This window comes from Electrophorus electricus, chromosome 3 (assembly GCF_013358815.1).
Source record: "Electrophorus electricus isolate fEleEle1 chromosome 3, fEleEle1.pri, whole genome shotgun sequence".
Taxonomy (NCBI): domain Eukaryota; kingdom Metazoa; phylum Chordata; class Actinopteri; order Gymnotiformes; family Gymnotidae; genus Electrophorus; species Electrophorus electricus.
The window spans coordinates 12,917,203-12,935,423 of NC_049537.1; the positions used below are offsets into that span (position 1 = coordinate 12,917,203).

Genomic DNA, 18,221 nt, shown 5'->3' on the forward strand with positions numbered 1-18,221 from the left:
AGTGAGTCACATGACAAGGAGGTACTGGAGACGTGGTGTTTTGGTTAATGGACTAAAATGGCAAACTGTGTCCACCAAACAAGTTTCTTTTTTCCCGCAGCTGATTTGCGCTGAGATTAAAAATCACAGACGTTGTTTTACCAAAAACTGGTAAGATTTTATGCGAAGGAAAACTTCCGTTCATACATCTCGTTGTGTTAATAATAATGTTAGCTCGATGGCTAACCTAGCTAGCTAGCGGGTTTACGCTTGACAGTAATGTTAGCTGCGAGTATGAACATCTAGCTAACTATAAGATTGATGCGCTGTCTTTAGCTAGCAGGCCAAATAAAGAGCTCTGAGGGCACGGCAACTTCTTCGTTGACCCCATTGCTAGTTAGATGTGTTCCTAGTTGATCTCGGCATTGATTGTCAGTTGTTCCATCGCCACCAAGTGAGAGCGCTATAGAGGTTGTGGTAGCTAGCTAGGTTTGGTAAATTGCGTGCAATAGCTGACTAGCATGATGTCTGGTATTAATCAGTCCTAATATAAGGCTGTTTAGGCTGCTTGCTGTCAAGCGCGTAACATATAGTAGCTAGCTAGTTAACTAGCTAACAAATTAACCTTAGCTAGCTATAATGACAACAACGTAAGTATCCGGCTTTAGCTAGTTTTGGCAAACTGCAGCGTTGATTTTAGAAACTAAATTAGCTGACCAGCTACTAGGAATACTAGGAAATCAAATGTTTTTAACAAGCTGTCCATCTAAATTGGCGTTACAGCGTTGTTCATTGTCTCATTCTTAAAGTTAGCTAGTTAGCTACGTTTACGCTTTAGCTAACTGCTAACTACGTAAACCTAGCTAACCGACGTTTTGACAGTTCCGTTAATTGAGACTTTGAGAAATAAACGTAACCCTATCTTAAGTAATAAGCCCTTTTCGTGTGCTTCCTTTTAGCCTAGCTAGCTAGTCAACCATGGACTTTACTGCTTCTTACAGGCTATTTGAATCCAGCTCTAGAAGTAAGTTAGATTAACACTGTTGAGTCACTTGGCGTGTTAGCTAGCTAACGCTAAGATAACTAACCTGTCAGTAACGAAGTAGTTATCAGCTAACCCAGCTATGCTAACTATATTAGTCATTTTTTCTGTCTATGGAACTAGCTAACTAGTTGTTTTGTGTTAAGAAAGTACTTGTAGATTAGATCAGAACAAATGATTGCATATACCATGAGTACATAGGAACTTTTTTTGAGCAATATCCCTGTTACTTCTCGGTCCTTTCAGAGTCGTTAACCACTTTCGTTGCTGAACTGTTGAATAAATTATTACTTGTGAATTAAGGTCGATAAAAGGCAAATATGTATTTGGAAGCCAGTAACAAAATAGAGTTCTGCCCAGATTTCATAAAAGAATGAGAATACTTGGGGAGTTTTAGTTTGGTAAACAGGCAAAATCAGACAGATAATAATCACACCTAATTTGTGATAATTAGGCCATGATTATATTCCGTTTATGAACATCAAAGATTGAGGCAGACAGTCATTGTCAGTATTTAGTTTTGTATGTTCTAATGGTCGACACTGTCTAAAAGAATATGTAATTAAATTCTAATTACTTTGATGTGTGTTTATATATATATATATATATATATATATATATATATATATATATATATATATATATTATATTATATTTCACATATGGGTTCAACTGATTTTTAAATTTAAAAACACTCGTTTTTTTGTATTTCGGAAAATCTTTACAGAGTATTTGTCCACCCTAGTTATGTGTTTACTTTTTCTCAGAAACATCTGAGCCCCAAAAGTTACTGTTAATGGCTGCATGATGAAAGCACAGTTGCAGATAATAGGTGAGTACTTCTAGAGAGACAAACGCTACTAACCTGACCAAGACTTATACTGATGCTACATTGTGATAGTTTTATTTTAATTAGGCTTGTCTTATCTGTCCATGTCCAGTTAAAGGTCAGCTTTCTTTATGTATTTATATGTTTACTTGGTCAACAGTTCTATCAGCTAAGCTGAAAGAGAACAAGAAGAACTGGTTTGGGCCCAGTCCATATGTGGAGGTGGCTGTGGATGGCCAGTCTAAAAAAACAGAGAAATGCACCAACACACACAGTCCTAAATGGAAACAACCTCTTACAGTGTAAGTGTAATATGGCAGTTTTTTAGTTTGAGTGTGTATACAGATTCTTTTCAAGTTTTTGAATGACTTTGGTTTTTATCCCTTTAGGATTGTTACACCCTTCAGCCAGTTAATTTTTCGTGTCTGGAGTCATCAGACACTGAAGGCAGACATTTTGTTGGGAATGGCAACTTTACAAGTCAGTGAGACGCTCAAGTCCAATGACCTGAAGAGTAAGTTTTTTCACAGATAGGATTGTTACATATTCGCACTGAATAATGAGCAATAGCCGGCGTGTATCCTCTGTATGTGGAATAATTCCTGCTTTACCACTGAGGATGGCAACTGAACTGGCTTTAAACACAAAGGTTCTTTTCAAAGACACAACACATGTTAGCCATGTGACGCTGAAACAAACACCACTACTTAGGAAATATAGCCTAGAATTAGAAGCCTAACAATAGGCCAATACTTTTAGCGAAAACCTGTGGTAAGGTAACAATTCATACTCAACATCCATTTTCTAAATCTTTAATTTGTATCTTGTGTGATGTCTGAGACAAAGAAAACTGACCAAAAAGACAATTTGTATCTTTAATGTGGTGAATGTGAATCCAAAAAGACAGAAATGGACAAATCTATCAGGATTTGAATACAAGGAAATATATTTTAGTGCAGTATCTGCAACAGGAAAACCCATCATCTATTTGCTCAGTATGATTAATGCTGGACCTCTTTACCTGAATTCAGATGAGCAGGATCATAAGAGCTCCAACTTATAGTCTTGACTTTAACACTAGTGTTAACTATTTTCCATGTTGAATGTTTTAAGGTTTGTTTGTTCAAGTAGTATTATGGTCAAAACTGCAAACTAGTATTCTAACTAAGTGACTTTGGATGTCAAAAAAAGAATATATAAATGATTGAATTAATTATATGCTTTTATCTAGAATGATAGAATCTATGGTCACAATACTAAAAGAACTGAGTTTTACACTAACCACAATGGTTACTGTGCTTTTTTTTACTAAGAGAGGATTAATTCTTGGTCTTGTCTCCCCTTCTCACATGCTGTCTCTCTAATGGTGCTCTCCTCCTGTCTCAGTTTGTGAGGTGGTGCGCACTCTGCCACTGAGTGCAGACAGGGACAGCAATGACGTGGTGGGTGATCTGTCTGTGTGTTTGGATGGAATGCAGGTGGATCCTGCAACCTTTGCTTCGGAGGAACAGAAAAACAGTGAGACGACTTTTTTGTAACCAGACATCTGGGTGCAGGCTTATCTTTTCACAGTGATGTAGTACTATCTTCTGTAGTACTATCTTCAATCCACAGCCTAGCTCAAAACCACTGTAAGGTGGAGTTCTCGTGATGTCTTTTCAAACTCTCAGAAGCTTCTTTACCTACTTGTCTACGGCGCACCGTGCGTCATGGCCGAAGCGTGTTCCTTTAGCCTGCACAGCGTGTTTTTCATTTTTAAACTGCGCATCATCCACCACCAGCCAGTCAAGATTGAGGATAACTTCTCTCTACTAGGAGGAAAAGCTTTGGCTGTTATTGGCCACCTTTAGCTCTGTACAACACTAAACAAACATTACCATATCTGAACATAAAAAAGAATAGCTCAAGTTTGAGTAATTTTTAAAAGCTTTTATGACCATCTTGTTCTTTTTGGTATTCTCTTTGGTGTACTCCCATTGGGTAGTTTTTGCCAACTTGGCACTGCCCACCCCCAAAGAAGCAAGTTTCACAATGAACGCAGTGTTTATAAAGACACCATGTAAATGCTCCCTAAAGAATGCTCGACACCCATATCGCATCCCATTCCATTTGTACCATTTGTGAGTCTATGAGTGCACTGCATGAATAAATAGTGCTTCTTTTTCTCCTAATCCTAGATGCTGTTCCGAATGGAGAGTCCAGGCTGAATGGGGAAGTGGCTGGCAGGTGTGATAGCTCCCTGGTGTTTGTTATGGGAGTTTTAAGGGACTTCAGATTCATATTTGTAATAGATGATTTCCAAATAGTTCTGTGTTTTTGTTTTTCAAACAGCTGTATGATCATCTTAACTATTAGACAGTGTTACCCATGTTTGCTAAGAGTTAAGCCACTTCTGTAGCCTGTATAAATCATCTGTGTGGCAGATCGAGTCGAGACTCCTCTCCCTCCAGCGACATTGCTGATGATCCTTTATTGCCCAATGGTCACGCTGTGGGAAGTCCAGGGTCTCCATCTCCTTCAGCAGGGGCTCTGAGGCCACTGCGGCCACCTAGACCCCAGTGGCCACCCCCTGCTTCTCCCCAGAGACCCTCTTCCTCAGCAGGTGAGTGTCTGCTCTCAGAGGTGGAGCGACCGTTTGACTTGTGTCTGTTCAGTTCAGTTCAATTTTTAAATTAAACTGCTCATTTCAGAAGAGTAAGAGTCCTTAACAGGACTCTTGTTGCTGATATTGAATGATCACTAATGGGCAAGTTAAATTATTGTTAGCATTCATCCACCAATATGTACATCAGTATTATTGAGTAAACTGTTCTTACTATATATCAAGTGGAGCCCTTTGTTCTAATTGTGATTGCAATAAATGTTTGCCCTGTGTTTTTGGGTCCATTAACTATTTCCTCACTTCTGTCAGTCTCCTCACCTGGCTCCACTCCATCCCACGGAAGCAGTGGTCCAAGTCCAGAAACGTCGCCGCACATGAGTGTGAACAGGGAGCCAGTGAACCAGGGCTCAAGCTCAACCTCAGGCTCAACCTCAGGCTCAGGTCAGGCCCTCGGGGTGAGCCCCTCTCTCCATCGAGTGAGCCCCATCAACACAGGCCCGCTTCCTCCTGGGTGGGTTTCCCTTTTTACTTTGTACCACACTGTTCATGTCCATCTTGTTTTCTGATTATTAAAAAGTTGCAGGCTTTGCTTATCTCCGACACTATTTTGCATTGACTCCAATTAACTCCATATCCTAATTAGAGACTATTGTGGATAAATCCTAGGTATTCTGGACATCCGTTGTCTGACTTGTTTTTCATGTTTACACGTTGTAGCTGGGAGCAGAGAGTGGATCAGAATGGTCGTATATACTTTGTGGATCACATTGAGAAGAGGACCACATGGGAGAGACCAGAACCTTTGCCTCCTGGGTAGCGTAGTCCCTCTAAAAGGATTTTAGTTTCTAGCAATGTTGTGCACTAATATTTGCCCTCACAATATGGCTGAAGGCAAAGAAAAAAAAATGGCTGGAAAGGTATAGAATAAATAATGTACTTGATGGCTGTAACTGCAGTTTGTTGAGTGAAGGTTCACTGAAAGGTTGTTGCTGTGTCATGTCTTAGCTGGGAGCGGCGCGTGGACCCAATGGGCCGTGTGTACTATGTTGATCACATCAGCCGCACCACCACGTGGCAGAGACCCACGGCAGAGTCGGTCAGGAACTATGAGGAGTGGCAGAACCAGCGCAGCCAGCTGCAAGGAGCCATGCACCTGTTCAACCAGAGATTCATCTACGGGGTTAGGACCCACACACCTTTTACACCCTGGCTACTAGTTATTTTTTGCATATGTCACAATAATTAATAAAAAGTTGTTGTTTTATCGACTGTTGTTTTTGTCTGTGCCTCTGGGGATCTGCCGATCTCTCACCTCCCTAATCCTCCTCCGTTCCTCCGCCCTCTAGCTCCAGGATCACCTAGCACCAACTGCTAATAAAGAGTTTGATCCATTGGGACCATTACCTCAGGGATGGGGTGAGACAGTCACGCAACACATTCCCAATCAGTTGTCTTTACCTTGAGACTTAAAATACTAATTTGTTGAAACTGTACAGTAAAAAGCATGACATTATAAAATGTTTATTTTCTGGAAGAAGCAGGCAGTAATGTTTATCTGCCCTTGCGCTTATTTGACTCAGTCTGTCTGTATACATACACACCTACCCATTTCATCTACAGAGAAGCGGACCGACAGTAATGGGAGAATGTACTTTGTTCATCATCCTACAAGAACAACACAATGGGAGGATCCTTGCACTCAGGGGTAGGACTCGGAACACTCATCAATAAAATACAAGCCTAATGGCACCATATAACCCCCTCAGATTGAAACGAATGCTATATCTTTGTTGTCTCCACACTTAGCAAGCCTTTTACTGATGTCTATGTCTGAGTGATTGCTTGAAACCTCTTTCTGTCTGTCTGTGTGTGTGTGTGTGTGTGTGTATGTGTGTGTGGTTAAGCTTGCTGAATGAGAAGCCTTTGCCTGAAGGTTGGGAGATGAGGTTTACTGTGGATGGAATTCCATACTTCGTTGACCACAACAGGAGATCAACCACCTACATTGACCCCCGCACTGGCAAATCTTCACTGTGAGCCTTCCACTTTTACTACAACAATAATAATTTTATCTGTATAGCACCTTTTAAAACAAGTTTACAGAGTGTTTAACTTGACGATACAAAGATGGACTATTATCAAAGTGGCCCGTTTGGCATTAATGTGGGACAAACTGATCTTACATGATTTTTGTGTTTTATTTTGAATTTTGTGAAATATGATGATGCTACAGTGTTAAATCATTATTTCCAAATTTCAAGGTTACTAATATAGATTTAGTTGTATATTAACCAGTTTGCTAAACTGCAGCAACACTGTTGCAGAAATGTGACACATTTTATTGTAAATATTCAGAGATAGCATTGATTTTTTAGAGTGCCAGAGAGGGCATGTCTCCCTTCCTTATGCATTTTGAGTGTTCAAGTGAGGCTTTGCTCTTGTGATGCTTGTATATTCAATGATGTGAGCTCATAGGCAGTCTGTAGTTTCAGATTCCATCTCCTCTTCAGTTCCTGCAGCAAGGGGCAGTGTTGGCCTTTGGTAGGCATCTTGAATTCAGCTTCTTGAGGGCTAGAATGACCTTGGTTCCCAGGAGCTTCATTTGTTTCTTATATGCCCTCCTGTATGGTATTCTTGAAGTACTTGAAATTGTGCACTCGGTTGTTCACCAGTGGCAAAGAAAATGGGCCTTTCTTCTGTGTCTCCCGAAACTTGCTTGATTAGCCGGCACCCTTACAGTATCTTGATTGGCTGGCACCCTTGCTGTATATTTTTGTTCCTGGCCTTCTCCAACTGCCATGGCTACAGTACCATGTTCCTTATCTAAGTGTCCTTGTGCTTGTGCGTTATGTATGTGTGCATGTGTAGGTGGGCAAGTGTGCTGATGGAGACCGGTGCACGGATACACCAAGGCCAGCTTGTTATTTTCCTTTGCTCTTTAGAGAGGCCCACAGGTGCTGTTTGCCCTCATGGCTGTTCTCATAAAGGCCTTGTCTCCCCATCCTGGGCTCCCACTCCTGCTCATCCCCTCATCAAGGTCACATTGCTTTGTCAGTGGATCATGCGTGAGCTCCTGCTGCCTATAAACCCTACCTGGTTCACTGTAATTCCAGAAACTTATGCAGAGTAGGCTATAACCAAACTGGACACCTGAATCTACAGGAGAGGTCAGGTGTGGTGAAGGCACAAGCATAAACACAAGCATGTAGTCCAGAACTCTCTTCTATGCATGCTTAAAAGGTGCAATGTGTGTGTCTCACAGTGTTATGTTTTTGGCCCCAAATTGTCCTAAGAGTGCAGTTTTGAGATTTGTTTTCTCACAAAGTACTTTGGAATGTTTTTGTTATAGGTAATACCTGCTAATGTTTTATGTAAAGCATATGATTTTTATCAGCCTAGGAGATGAGGTATAAGGTAATTTAGACTGGGTCAGAGGTAGGTAGAAAATGTATATTGGTAATAATAGTATAGGTTATACAGGTATGTGCAGACTAGCCAAGGTTAGAAAATGCAACTTTTACTTTATAAAATGATCATTTTCAGATTTAGTATGGTGAGTAGATTTTTTAAAAAAAAATTTTTTTTACCACTTCTAAATTTTCCATTTTGCTTGGCTCACAGTGAGAATGGCCCTCAGATTACTTATGTGCGAGACTTCAAAGCCAAAGTTCACTATTTCCGCTTCTGGTGTCAGGTATGTTCTAAAACTGCACTGTTGTTTGTTGAGTTTTATACTGTCAATTTGCATGTGCAACATGTGAGATTCATATTTGAATTTTGTTTTTGCTTCATCATCACAGCAACTATCAAAGCCTCAGCATATCAAAATCCATGTCAATCGCAAGACACTGTTTGAGGACTCCTTTCAGCAGGTCAGAGAGAAGGCCTTTCTGTAACTGAATGGCTTTCTTAAGCAGCACTTTAATGCTGATTCCTTGTAGATTTGAAAAAACTGATTTTTCTAAGGATTTAATATTTCTCATTAAAAGGTTCTGATTAAAATTTCTCATTAAAAGAATGATTGACTTTTTTTTTTTTTTTTTTTTTTTTTTAAAGATCATGAGCTTCCACCCACAAGATTTGAGACGGAGACTATGGGTCATCTTTCCAGGAGAGGAGGGGCTAGACTATGGAGGAGTGGCCAGGTATATTAATTACTCAGCTGCATGTGATCTCAGATCCATACTATCTATGTGACCATATTGTGACCATATTGTTCACTTTTTTTTTTGTCTTTTTAATTGTAGACTCTTTTTTTAAATGGTAGAACAGCTGTTTATTTATTCATTTGTTTCAGAGATGGTACTCTCTGAAAAATGGTTCCCAATGCTTCTCTACATATTAAAATGCAAACATACAAATTCTGCGATCTTTTACTAACTTTATTGGGTCATAAGTCAGTGGATTTACTCCCCCTAAAGATTGTTCTTTTAAAACCAACACTTTGGCCTACTTAGAGCTAGTGGTCCAGTTGTGGTCTACCATTATAATTGGATAATCTCCAATGATGAGCAAAAAGACTATAAACAATATTTGATATCTGTTTTGAGAATAGCAGTAGAAATGTTTATTAATAAGAGTATGTCTGTGTGTGTATGTTACAGGGAATGGTTTTTCCTATTGTCTCATGAAGTGTTGAACCCAATGTACTGTCTTTTTGAGTATGCGGGCAAAGACAACTACTGTCTGCAGATCAACCCAGCCTCCTCCATCAATCCAGACCATTTGAAGTACTTCAAGTTTATTGGACGATTCATTGCCATGGTATTTGCAAAGATTCACATTATTAGGCACATTTTAACCAGTAAAGCAGTAACCTTCACGAGTAGTTTTTGTTTTAATGCATCCAAAATGTATAAATTATCTCCAAATATTACCACTAGGACATGTACCTAAAAGTATTAGAAAAGAACAACTGGGAGTCTTGGCCAATTTGGCTGAAATCAATATAGTCAATAAGTAATTTTTATTATCCGAATGTTCAGAATTTCCATCTACTAATACTAGTAACTCTTGGTCAATCTGACTGTAGTTGGACCTGTTTAATAAGTCTCTCTGTGTGCGTTTGTTTCCTTCCAGGCTCTGTTTCACGGGAAGTTCATAGATACTGGCTTCTCTCTACCCTTCTATAAACGAATCCTAAGCAAGCCATTGTCTCTGAAAGACCTGGAGTCCATTGACCCAGAGTTCTACAACTCCCTCATCTGGATCAAGTAAGTTATGCCAATGGATGTGGTGGCCATGATGATCCTGATTCTGATAGTGACTGGGTCATGTAATAAGTAGAGAGGAGGAAAAGGATGTGAGGTTGATTTCAATAAAGATAGAGTAGTCTTTTAAAGGACAGGTTTGGGATGGTAGTATGTCTTGTTTATTTAATGTTTATGAAAATGTATGCTCAGAATAACATAACCTGTGAGCAGTAAAGGCAAAACAGATGAAAGCATTGCAGAGCGCGGTGTTATAAAAACCTAAAACACCTTGTTTTATTTGACCTTTCTAAGGCAGGACCATAGAAAAAGTGGTGGTGATGCTCAGGGTGGATAAATGTGATCTACTATAACTATGTGAATGTTGTAACTATATAAAAGACTCCGCTAAGTCAGATTGTGTTTTCACCAGGAGTGCTCAAACAATAAAGATCACTCCAAGAGTAATGGTCTGCGACGTATTACACTTCAGTGTAACGGTCTGCGACGTATTACACTTCAGTGTAACGGTCTGCGACGTATTACACTTCAGTGTAACGGTCTGCGACGTATTACACTTCAGTGTAACGGTCTGCGACGTATTACACTTCAGTGTAACGGTCTGCGACGTATTACACTTCAGTGTAACGGTCTGCGACGTATTACACTTCAGTGTAACGGTCTGCGACGTATTACACTCCAGTGTGACGGTCTGCGATGTCACAAGGGAACCCAGGTCTCTCTCACTTTGGCTAAAGTTAATGTTCATGAGTGCACCATCAGGATAACCCTGGACAACAGTGGTGTGCATGGCGGGGTTGCAAGGAGAAAGCTGCTGCTCTGGCCATCTGTAGTTTACCAAAGATCATATGGATAAGCCAGAAGGCTATTGGAAAAATGTTTTGTGGATGAATGAGGCCAAAATAGAACTTTTTTGGTTTAATTGAGAAGCATTATGTTTAGAGAAAGGAAAACACCATGTTGCAGCACAAGAACCTTATCCTATCTGTGAAACGTGGTGGTACTATTGTGGTTTGGGCATGTTTCTAAATCTATACATAAATACACACACACACACACACACACACACACACACACACACACACACACACAGACAGACACACACACACACACACACACACACACACACACACACACACACACACACACACACACACAAAAAATCTCATCAATACCAAAAACATATAATAGACAAATAGAAACAAGTATTAGTATATGATACAAAGAAGAAAGAGAATCTAACTATTACATTACTACCCTACTGCTAACAAAAAAAGACAAATGAAACTAAATTGCACAAATCCTATATCAGACAAGTATGCAGCTGTATAAAGTTCTAGGCGTGCTATTTGATAGTTCCCCTGCTGCCCCTACCTTTGGCTTCCAGTGGAGAAGGTACACTCATACTTCTCAGTGGGAGACCTTTCCCTATGTAGTTTAGAGACCGTGAGACGGTGTGAGAGAAGAGGCAGACTGCACTTGCAAACATTTCAGCATTTTATTACGGTTACAGCAATTGATGTACCAAACTTGAAGAAAGGTATAATCTATAGTCAAACTGGAGGGCAACGTGATGGGTCAATAACCAGGAAAACAAATAACTCCAAAAACAAGAAAATACAGACACTAAGAAGCGGAGAACATCACTTAGTAGTATGCAACAGCAATACAGACCTTAACAGGAAGACATGAAAAAGAGGGGTATAAATGTACAGAGTTTAGAGATTAAATACAAACAGCTGTAGATAATAATAAACTCAGATTGACAGTGATGAACTGGGCATGAACCAACTGATGGGGAAACAAACAAACCGACAACAGGGAAGCTACTGGAGAATGTCTCGTCCACCCCGACGAGGTTATCAGACCCACACGGTGACATGATGATATCACTGACGCGATGTGCAAATGTCACCTTCCAATTTTTTTCTTGTGTGGGCTCCTCACCCCCCCACCCCTGGCAAAATGCCACCCTGGGTGTTCTGAATTATACCAGTGGATTCTAAAAGAAAATGTCAGCCCATCTGTCCGTGACCTGATTCTCAAGAGGAAGCGGGTCATGCAGCAAGACAATGACCCTAAGCACACAAGTCTTTCTACCAAAATATGGTTAAAGAATAAAGTTAATATATTGGAATGGCCAAGTCAGTGTCCTGATTTGAATTCAATAGAAATGTACAAGCAGTTTATGTGAGGAAACCAACCATCATCCCAGAGTTGAAGCTTTTCTGAGGAACAGGCTAAAACGTTTGGCTGCAGTTACTGCTGCACAAGGAGTCACACCAGATTCTGAAAGCAAAGGTTGACTTACTTTTGCCACTCACAGATATGTAATATTGTAACATTTTCCTCAGTAAATAAATTACCAGGTATAGTATTTAATTGGGTTCTACTTTTAACACTTGTGTGAAATCAATGATTTAGGTCATATTTATGCAGAAAATCCTGAAGGGCTGAATGATATTTACTATATTGTGATAAAACATCTGTTTATTGTGATTTGTGATATTAATTGCAGTGGAATGTTGGGTCATGTTAACTTGAAGAAATGTCAAGTGTTTGCTTGTTTGTGAATTGCAGCATCTTGCCTTATCGGTATTGTAGGGCCAATATGGCAGTATTAAGTAACAAATTACATAGCAACCAAAATAGATAGGTTGCATGCTTATCCCTGTCCTTAATACGACATTCCAGAAGAGCAGGGTGTGTGTGCAGGAAGTACTAAGGGGAACAGATACCCAGTCAAACATTCTGTAAGACATTCAGAAGGTCAGTCAGAATATCCTCCTCCCCCTCCCTCCACTACTTGCAACCTTCACTAAGACTGCTAGTGGTGCACACTGGATTGTTTTCTTTGCTGCTTTAGTCCCAGAATGTCCTCACTGGAACAGTGTCCCCATTCATATTGCACACCCAACTTAAGACCACACCGCCAGCTAGATCTGTTGTCTCTAGCGTTGCTCGTCCCAGTGGTGTCTTTAGCGAAACTCACCACAGAATGAGCCTCCATCTTCATAACAAGCATGTAGGTTTTTGTCTAATGCCAGAAAGGCCATACCACATATCAAGGGGAAAAAAAGATAAATGTGCATATTTTACAGAACAGCAGCTGCACAGCAATTTAACAAGTGTTCTTTTGTGCATTGTTTGCCATTTTTAATCTCCCCTGTTGGTAATGATTCCACTTATCCAATGCCATTTGACTCACAGGGAAAATAACTTGGAGGAGTGTGGGCTGGAGATGTATTTCTCTGTGGACAAGGAGATCTTGGGTGAAGTCACTACTCATGAGTTGAAGCCAGATGGAGGGAACATTCTGGTAACTGAGGAAAATAAGGAGGAATATATCAGGTAGTGGCTCACATGTAGGACTTATTGTACTATTCTTGATGTAAAAGCACATTAATAATTGTGAAATAGCTAGAACTTTATTACATACGTGAGGGCACTGTGTTAGCTGGAAAATGTGACCTGAAACTGTGTGTGTGTGTGTGTGTGTGTGTGTGTGTACATATGCATATCTGTGTTCAGACTGGTGGCAGAATGGAGACTATCCAGAGGAGTTGAGGAGCAGACTCAAGCTTTCTTTGAAGGTTTTAACGAAGTCTTGCCCCAGCAGTACCTGCAGTACTTCGATGCCAAAGAGCTAGAGGTGCAGAGCATTACACCAGGGCTTAGTGATTTATTTATGGACTTCTCACGCAGCACAACACTGAAAGATTTATTTTAAAGCCAACTGTCCATTATTATAGCTGTGCTAGTAGTCCAATATCCACGCAAGGTGAGCTGCTTTTGTCCTCCTGTGTTATAGAGTGTGATGGCCTGTGATCGTTCTTGTGTGCATGTGTTTTGTAGGTGATGCTGTGTGGGATGCAGGAGATTGACCTTGCAGACTGGCAGAGGAACACCATCTACAGACATTACACTCGCAGCAGCAAGCAGATCGTCTGGTTCTGGCAGGTTAGGCAGGACTCAGATAGTGGCCCTGAGGAAGGCTCCATCTGCCCCACCCGTCCACGTCCCATTACAGGGGTGTGAACTGAAAAACACTGATCCTAGCTCAGCTCTCGTGTGCCCTGCCCAGCCCTCTTAACTGCTCTAATGCCATTGTGAGCATGAGCGCTCGCAGTTCCATTTTACTCCACTATTTATAACATCTTGCACTCAGTACTGATGCCCGTCAATGCTAATGCTTTTATCTTTGTGTATAAAAGCATTGATGGATAAGCTGTACATTCTTAGGAAATTGTTTTGGGGAATCATTATTTTGGTGTCTGTGGATAAAGTTGCTATCCATCTCTTCACTCCGGCCTCTTGCTCTTGCTCTCTACTTGTGCAGTTTGTGAAGGAGATGGATAATGAGAAGAGGATGCGTCTGCTGCAGTTTGTGACCGGCACCTGCAGACTTCCTGTCGGAGGGTTCACTGACCTCATGGGTAAGTATGGTTGAGGTCATTATTTTTTTACTTGATGCACAACTGTGCCATGCACCTCACAGACTCGCTGGAGAATCCCATCTTTAGGCTATGAAGTGTGTGGAATGCAAGTTCTATGCCACTTCTTGAAACCCTAGAGCTGCTCAAAAAAGTCTGTCAGTTGTGCCCATAACAGTGTCCTAGAGATTTTGTTCTAGGAAACTCAAAATAAATGCCCTCATGTTTGTGCAATAGGTAGCAACGGGCCTCAGAAGTTCTGTATTGAGAAGGTGGGGAAAGAGAACTGGCTTCCCAGGAGCCACACATGGTGAGCTCATCCTAACGATCTCATCTTAACCATAACATGACAAAAGGCATTTATAATAGCTTTAAAAATCTTCCCCTTGCAAATAATACTTAATTTCTGATTTGTAGCTTGCCCGGTCTAGATTTCAGTGTTTTGTTTTTGTTCTGAGTTCCTCATTCTAAGCAAAGATATGAACTGTTTTACAATGAGGCCTTATGATTTCTTCTTTCTTTTTTTTTTTTTTTGTTGCCATAACAGCTTTAACCGTTTGGATCTACCCCCTTACAAGAGTTACGAGCAGCTTAAAGAAAAGCTGATGTTCGCAATTGAGGAGACGGAGGGCTTCGGCCAAGAGTGATGTACACACATACATACACACATACATACACACATGCTTGGCACAGGCTACTGTTATTAGCACATCTCCTTGGCAGCAGAGTTTACATGCCAGTCTTGCCTATGAGAATGCTGCTAGTTGCTGAAGGAGCGAGTGAAGTTTACGAGTGAGAGAGGAGAAAAGTTTGAGAGCACTGTCCCTTCTTCCTTTTGCCTAGGCTCACGTTTAGCCCCTTCTTCCCAACACGCCACTCAGAGTTTCCCTCCTACTGGTGGTCATGCTGCCTTAGTTGGTAATCTATGCACCAGAATGGCCAGGCTTGATGAACTGAATCCTAAGACACACATGGGCTATGCACACTACTCCCTGGTTTGCTGGATTCACTGTAGTTTTTAAACTGTTCGCTCCTTTCTGACTAACCTTGCACCTTGAACATGCGTCATTTCCCGTTGCTCCTTTACCGGTCTAGCAGAACATGGAGTAGAAACCCTTCTGTGTAAGATTGTGCATTGTCTGTGTTTGGTAGAGCTCTGTAGATACAGTGAGGTAGCTCTGTCCACCAAGGTGTAGGATGACCGAATGTGACCAGAATTTCAATTCTACTTAGGATGTAAACCCCTTATAAAGCACTTTGAGAGAGGAGTTCAGTGTTTGGGATGATAGAATAATTGATACTTAGAACATTGAAGGAGTTGGATTACTAATGATTACTCTCTTCATGATGCTTAAAAATAACTTGATTTCTCTGTGACTGGAAATAATTTTCCCATTAGTGAAAGTGGGGAATCAGATTCTTAATGCAAGTCAGTCGATTGCTTTTGGAAAACAAAAAATGCCAAAGAGGGGAAGTCAGGGTGTACTGGTGCGATTGACCAATGTCACGAATAGTGTGGACATCCCAAACATCTCTGTGAGAAGATTCCAAAATGGGTCTTCTCAAACTTAAATACAAGGCAGTACATGCCATTAAGGCAAAAGGAGTGATGCTGCTGGAGGTTATTATTACCATATTAGCATAGAAACACCTCCCCAGTCTATGGGAGCACCTTAAATGAATTTAAGAAGAGTACCTTCTTTAGACAGGCAGGATGCTTATTCAGGTTAGTAAATGTTCTGAAGTGAGCCAGTTTTCTTTTGATCAGAATCTGACCATGCACTTGTCACTTTGAGATTAAGGCTAGTTAGCGTGTCTGAGCAGTTTTAGATAACTACAAAACTGTGATGAAAAGCTCTGTCCCTTTAAAGCCCATATTATGCTTTCATTTAGGAAAGAGTGGTTGGATAAAATCACCTATAATAGCATGGAGGGGATTTTAACTTGACCTTAGTGAACTGATGGAGCATTTTAAGTCTTTTACTGCTGAAAGGTGCTTTTCTGTTTCTTTCTTTTTTTTTTTTTTTTTTTTTTTTTTTTTTTTTTTTTTTTTTAGGAGAATTATGTAGTGGTGTTAAGGCATTTCCTTAACTCTGAGCTATTTCTGTTGCTTTGGAATTAGGCTTGTTCTGGGAAATGCAGTGTATGTTGTATGTGTAAACTGTTATGTAGAATTTTAAAGACATCACTCTTGAACACTCTAAACACAGTTTTACAGAGCATAGTAAAATGTGTCTTCAGTGGATTCATTGGAGGAGGATCCTTCCATATTTGACAAACACATTGTTTCCACATTATAGTAAAGCTTGTGTAGCACTGGCTCCAAAACCCCCTAAGGAGAACGAATAGGAAGATTTTCCATTTATGAAAACTCTTGAATATGTAATTCAGCTTGATTCCTTAAAACATAGGCCTTTGTGGTTAATGTGTGAGTTGTAATACTTTTTTTTTTTCTCAATTGAATTTTCCTATAAAATATTGTCTATTTCTGAGATTCTTAGCTCAAATATGTGAGCACAATGGTAACACTATAAAATGTGATACTGTTCCAATATCTTGTGTCTTTGATGAAACTGATAAATGACTGAACAGTTCAGCAATATGTACTTACTGTGCTGCGTACCACATTAATACATCTTGTATCAATAAGATGAAAAATCATATGATGCTGTGACATTTTGAGTCAAATGGACTTAAACTTTGGACATTAAACAGCTGTACAATTGTATTTCATTCTGTATGTGACAGCGGATGTAGTTTGCAAAAGCAGTAGTACTAGTTTAAAAAGACCTGTTGGTTCTGACAACCATTGTATGTTTTGAGAATAGTCCTTACTTTAAAGAAGTGTGTGAAATTAATTAAGAGAAACCGCTCAATGCACAAGAAACTTTCCAGTGTACTGGTTACTTTTAGTTGTCTTCGATTTGACTCCCTTTCCCAAACAGCAAATATACATATCAACATTGACAGTCGACTGTGACATGATATTGATAATGCTGCCCTGAGCTTTATGACTAAGTTGAATTGATTGACGCATTGTGATGAAACATGATGTGCCTGACTTCCTGTGCTGACGTCTAATGCTTGCCGCCTTCCCCACTGCAGCATGTTATCTCAAGGCACTTTTGTCAGAAAAAAATGATGTAATAATTAGAAATGGACAACAACTTCTCAGAGTTCCAGTTACCCCTCCCAGTCAATTTAATCATGTCTTAAAACTATTTGTAGGAATGAACATGTAAGCAAAGGTGTCGGTTTCACCTCTTTATTTTCTTATCTAACAAATGCATTGTAAATCATAACAGTGAGCTTATAATGTCTTTTAAAAAAAGTGGGATTTAATGTTTTGACTGAATTTTATTTTTCTTATGTGGATGTGTACAGTTAGATGATTCTTGTCAAGATTCTCAATTGAACTGAAGAAATAAAGATATAATGCATCAATTGTTCTGGTCAGTTAACTGACTGATGAATGGCTCCTATTCTGCATCTGTATATGATAAGAACAGGTTATACTAATACAGAATTATAACTGCCACCATTTGAAAAGAGGTTGAGGTGCTCCTTTATTACCATGTATTATGTGAGGGTATATTTTTAAAAAAAATCAAGGTTTGTAATGGCTCTTTAAGCCTATTTAAGCATCAAGCATTGCGTTTGGGGTTAGATGCTGGTTACCTCTACTGGTTGGGCTAATTTAGAGGATTTTTTTCAGAATATCAATTTGCTCATTTAAGAAGTAAACATTCAGATTGTTCCGATAAAAAATGCATGTTTTAAGAAACTTGCCAATTCAGAATTCTTCAGCTCACAGCAGCTACAACCGCTATAACAGCAGTTATAGGACCAAAAAATGTTTAAACCTTCAGGAGCTAACTCATTAAATGTTCTATATGAAACGGTTATCACGTCATTGCCAAATACCTTAGAAACTATATAGTTTTGTGACAGTGTTCTGTTTTATAAAGCATTTTATCTTGTACAAACTAGTGCATCCAGTTATATGGAGGAAAGCACTTAAATATTTTTTATACATCTACCATCGTTTTAATATAATGCACTTTTAAAAACTAAAAAAACCTCGATGAAAGTTCGGATAACAAACAAAGCAGTGGAACGTGATTAT

At 39.8% G+C, this 18,221-nt stretch overlaps 1 protein-coding gene across 2 annotated transcripts; it reads left to right on the forward strand.

The window, feature by feature from the left end:
* Positions 1-17: 17 nt before the first annotated feature.
* Positions 18-17,539, forward strand: itcha (itchy E3 ubiquitin protein ligase a). Of its 2 annotated transcripts, XM_027000744.2 has the most exons (24): positions 18-150; positions 1,789-1,853; positions 2,011-2,152; positions 2,240-2,364; positions 3,237-3,368; positions 4,028-4,076; positions 4,274-4,452; positions 4,762-4,963; positions 5,170-5,265; positions 5,458-5,632; positions 5,799-5,868; positions 6,073-6,157; positions 6,357-6,485; positions 8,074-8,146; positions 8,253-8,324; positions 8,509-8,597; positions 9,057-9,216; positions 9,532-9,665; positions 12,873-13,013; positions 13,194-13,314; positions 13,518-13,622; positions 14,002-14,098; positions 14,333-14,405; positions 14,643-17,539. In XM_027000744.2, the coding sequence occupies exons 2-24, from the start codon at positions 1,826-1,828 to the stop codon at positions 14,740-14,742; spliced, it is 2,577 nt and encodes an 858-aa protein (XP_026856545.2). In that variant the 5' UTR covers positions 18-150; positions 1,789-1,825; the 3' UTR covers positions 14,743-17,539. The 2 variants fall into 2 exon arrangements, with proteins under 2 accessions (XP_026856545.2, XP_026856546.2); XM_027000745.2 differs by lacking the exons at positions 18-150; positions 1,789-1,853; positions 2,011-2,152; positions 2,240-2,364; positions 3,237-3,368 and adding an exon at positions 3,397-3,909.
* Positions 17,540-18,221: the final 682 nt, after the last annotated feature.

Excerpts from the sequence above, each read along its gene's own strand:
- itcha (XM_027000744.2), top strand. The coding sequence starts at position 1,826 with ATGATGAAAGCACAGTTGCAGATAATAG. Across the intron at positions 3,369-4,027 it reads TTCGGAGGAACAGAAAAACA|ATGCTGTTCCGAATGGAGAG; the intron begins GTGAGACGACTT and ends TCCTAATCCTAG. Across the intron at positions 14,099-14,332 it reads AGGGTTCACTGACCTCATGG|GTAGCAACGGGCCTCAGAAG; the intron begins GTAAGTATGGTT and ends TTTGTGCAATAG.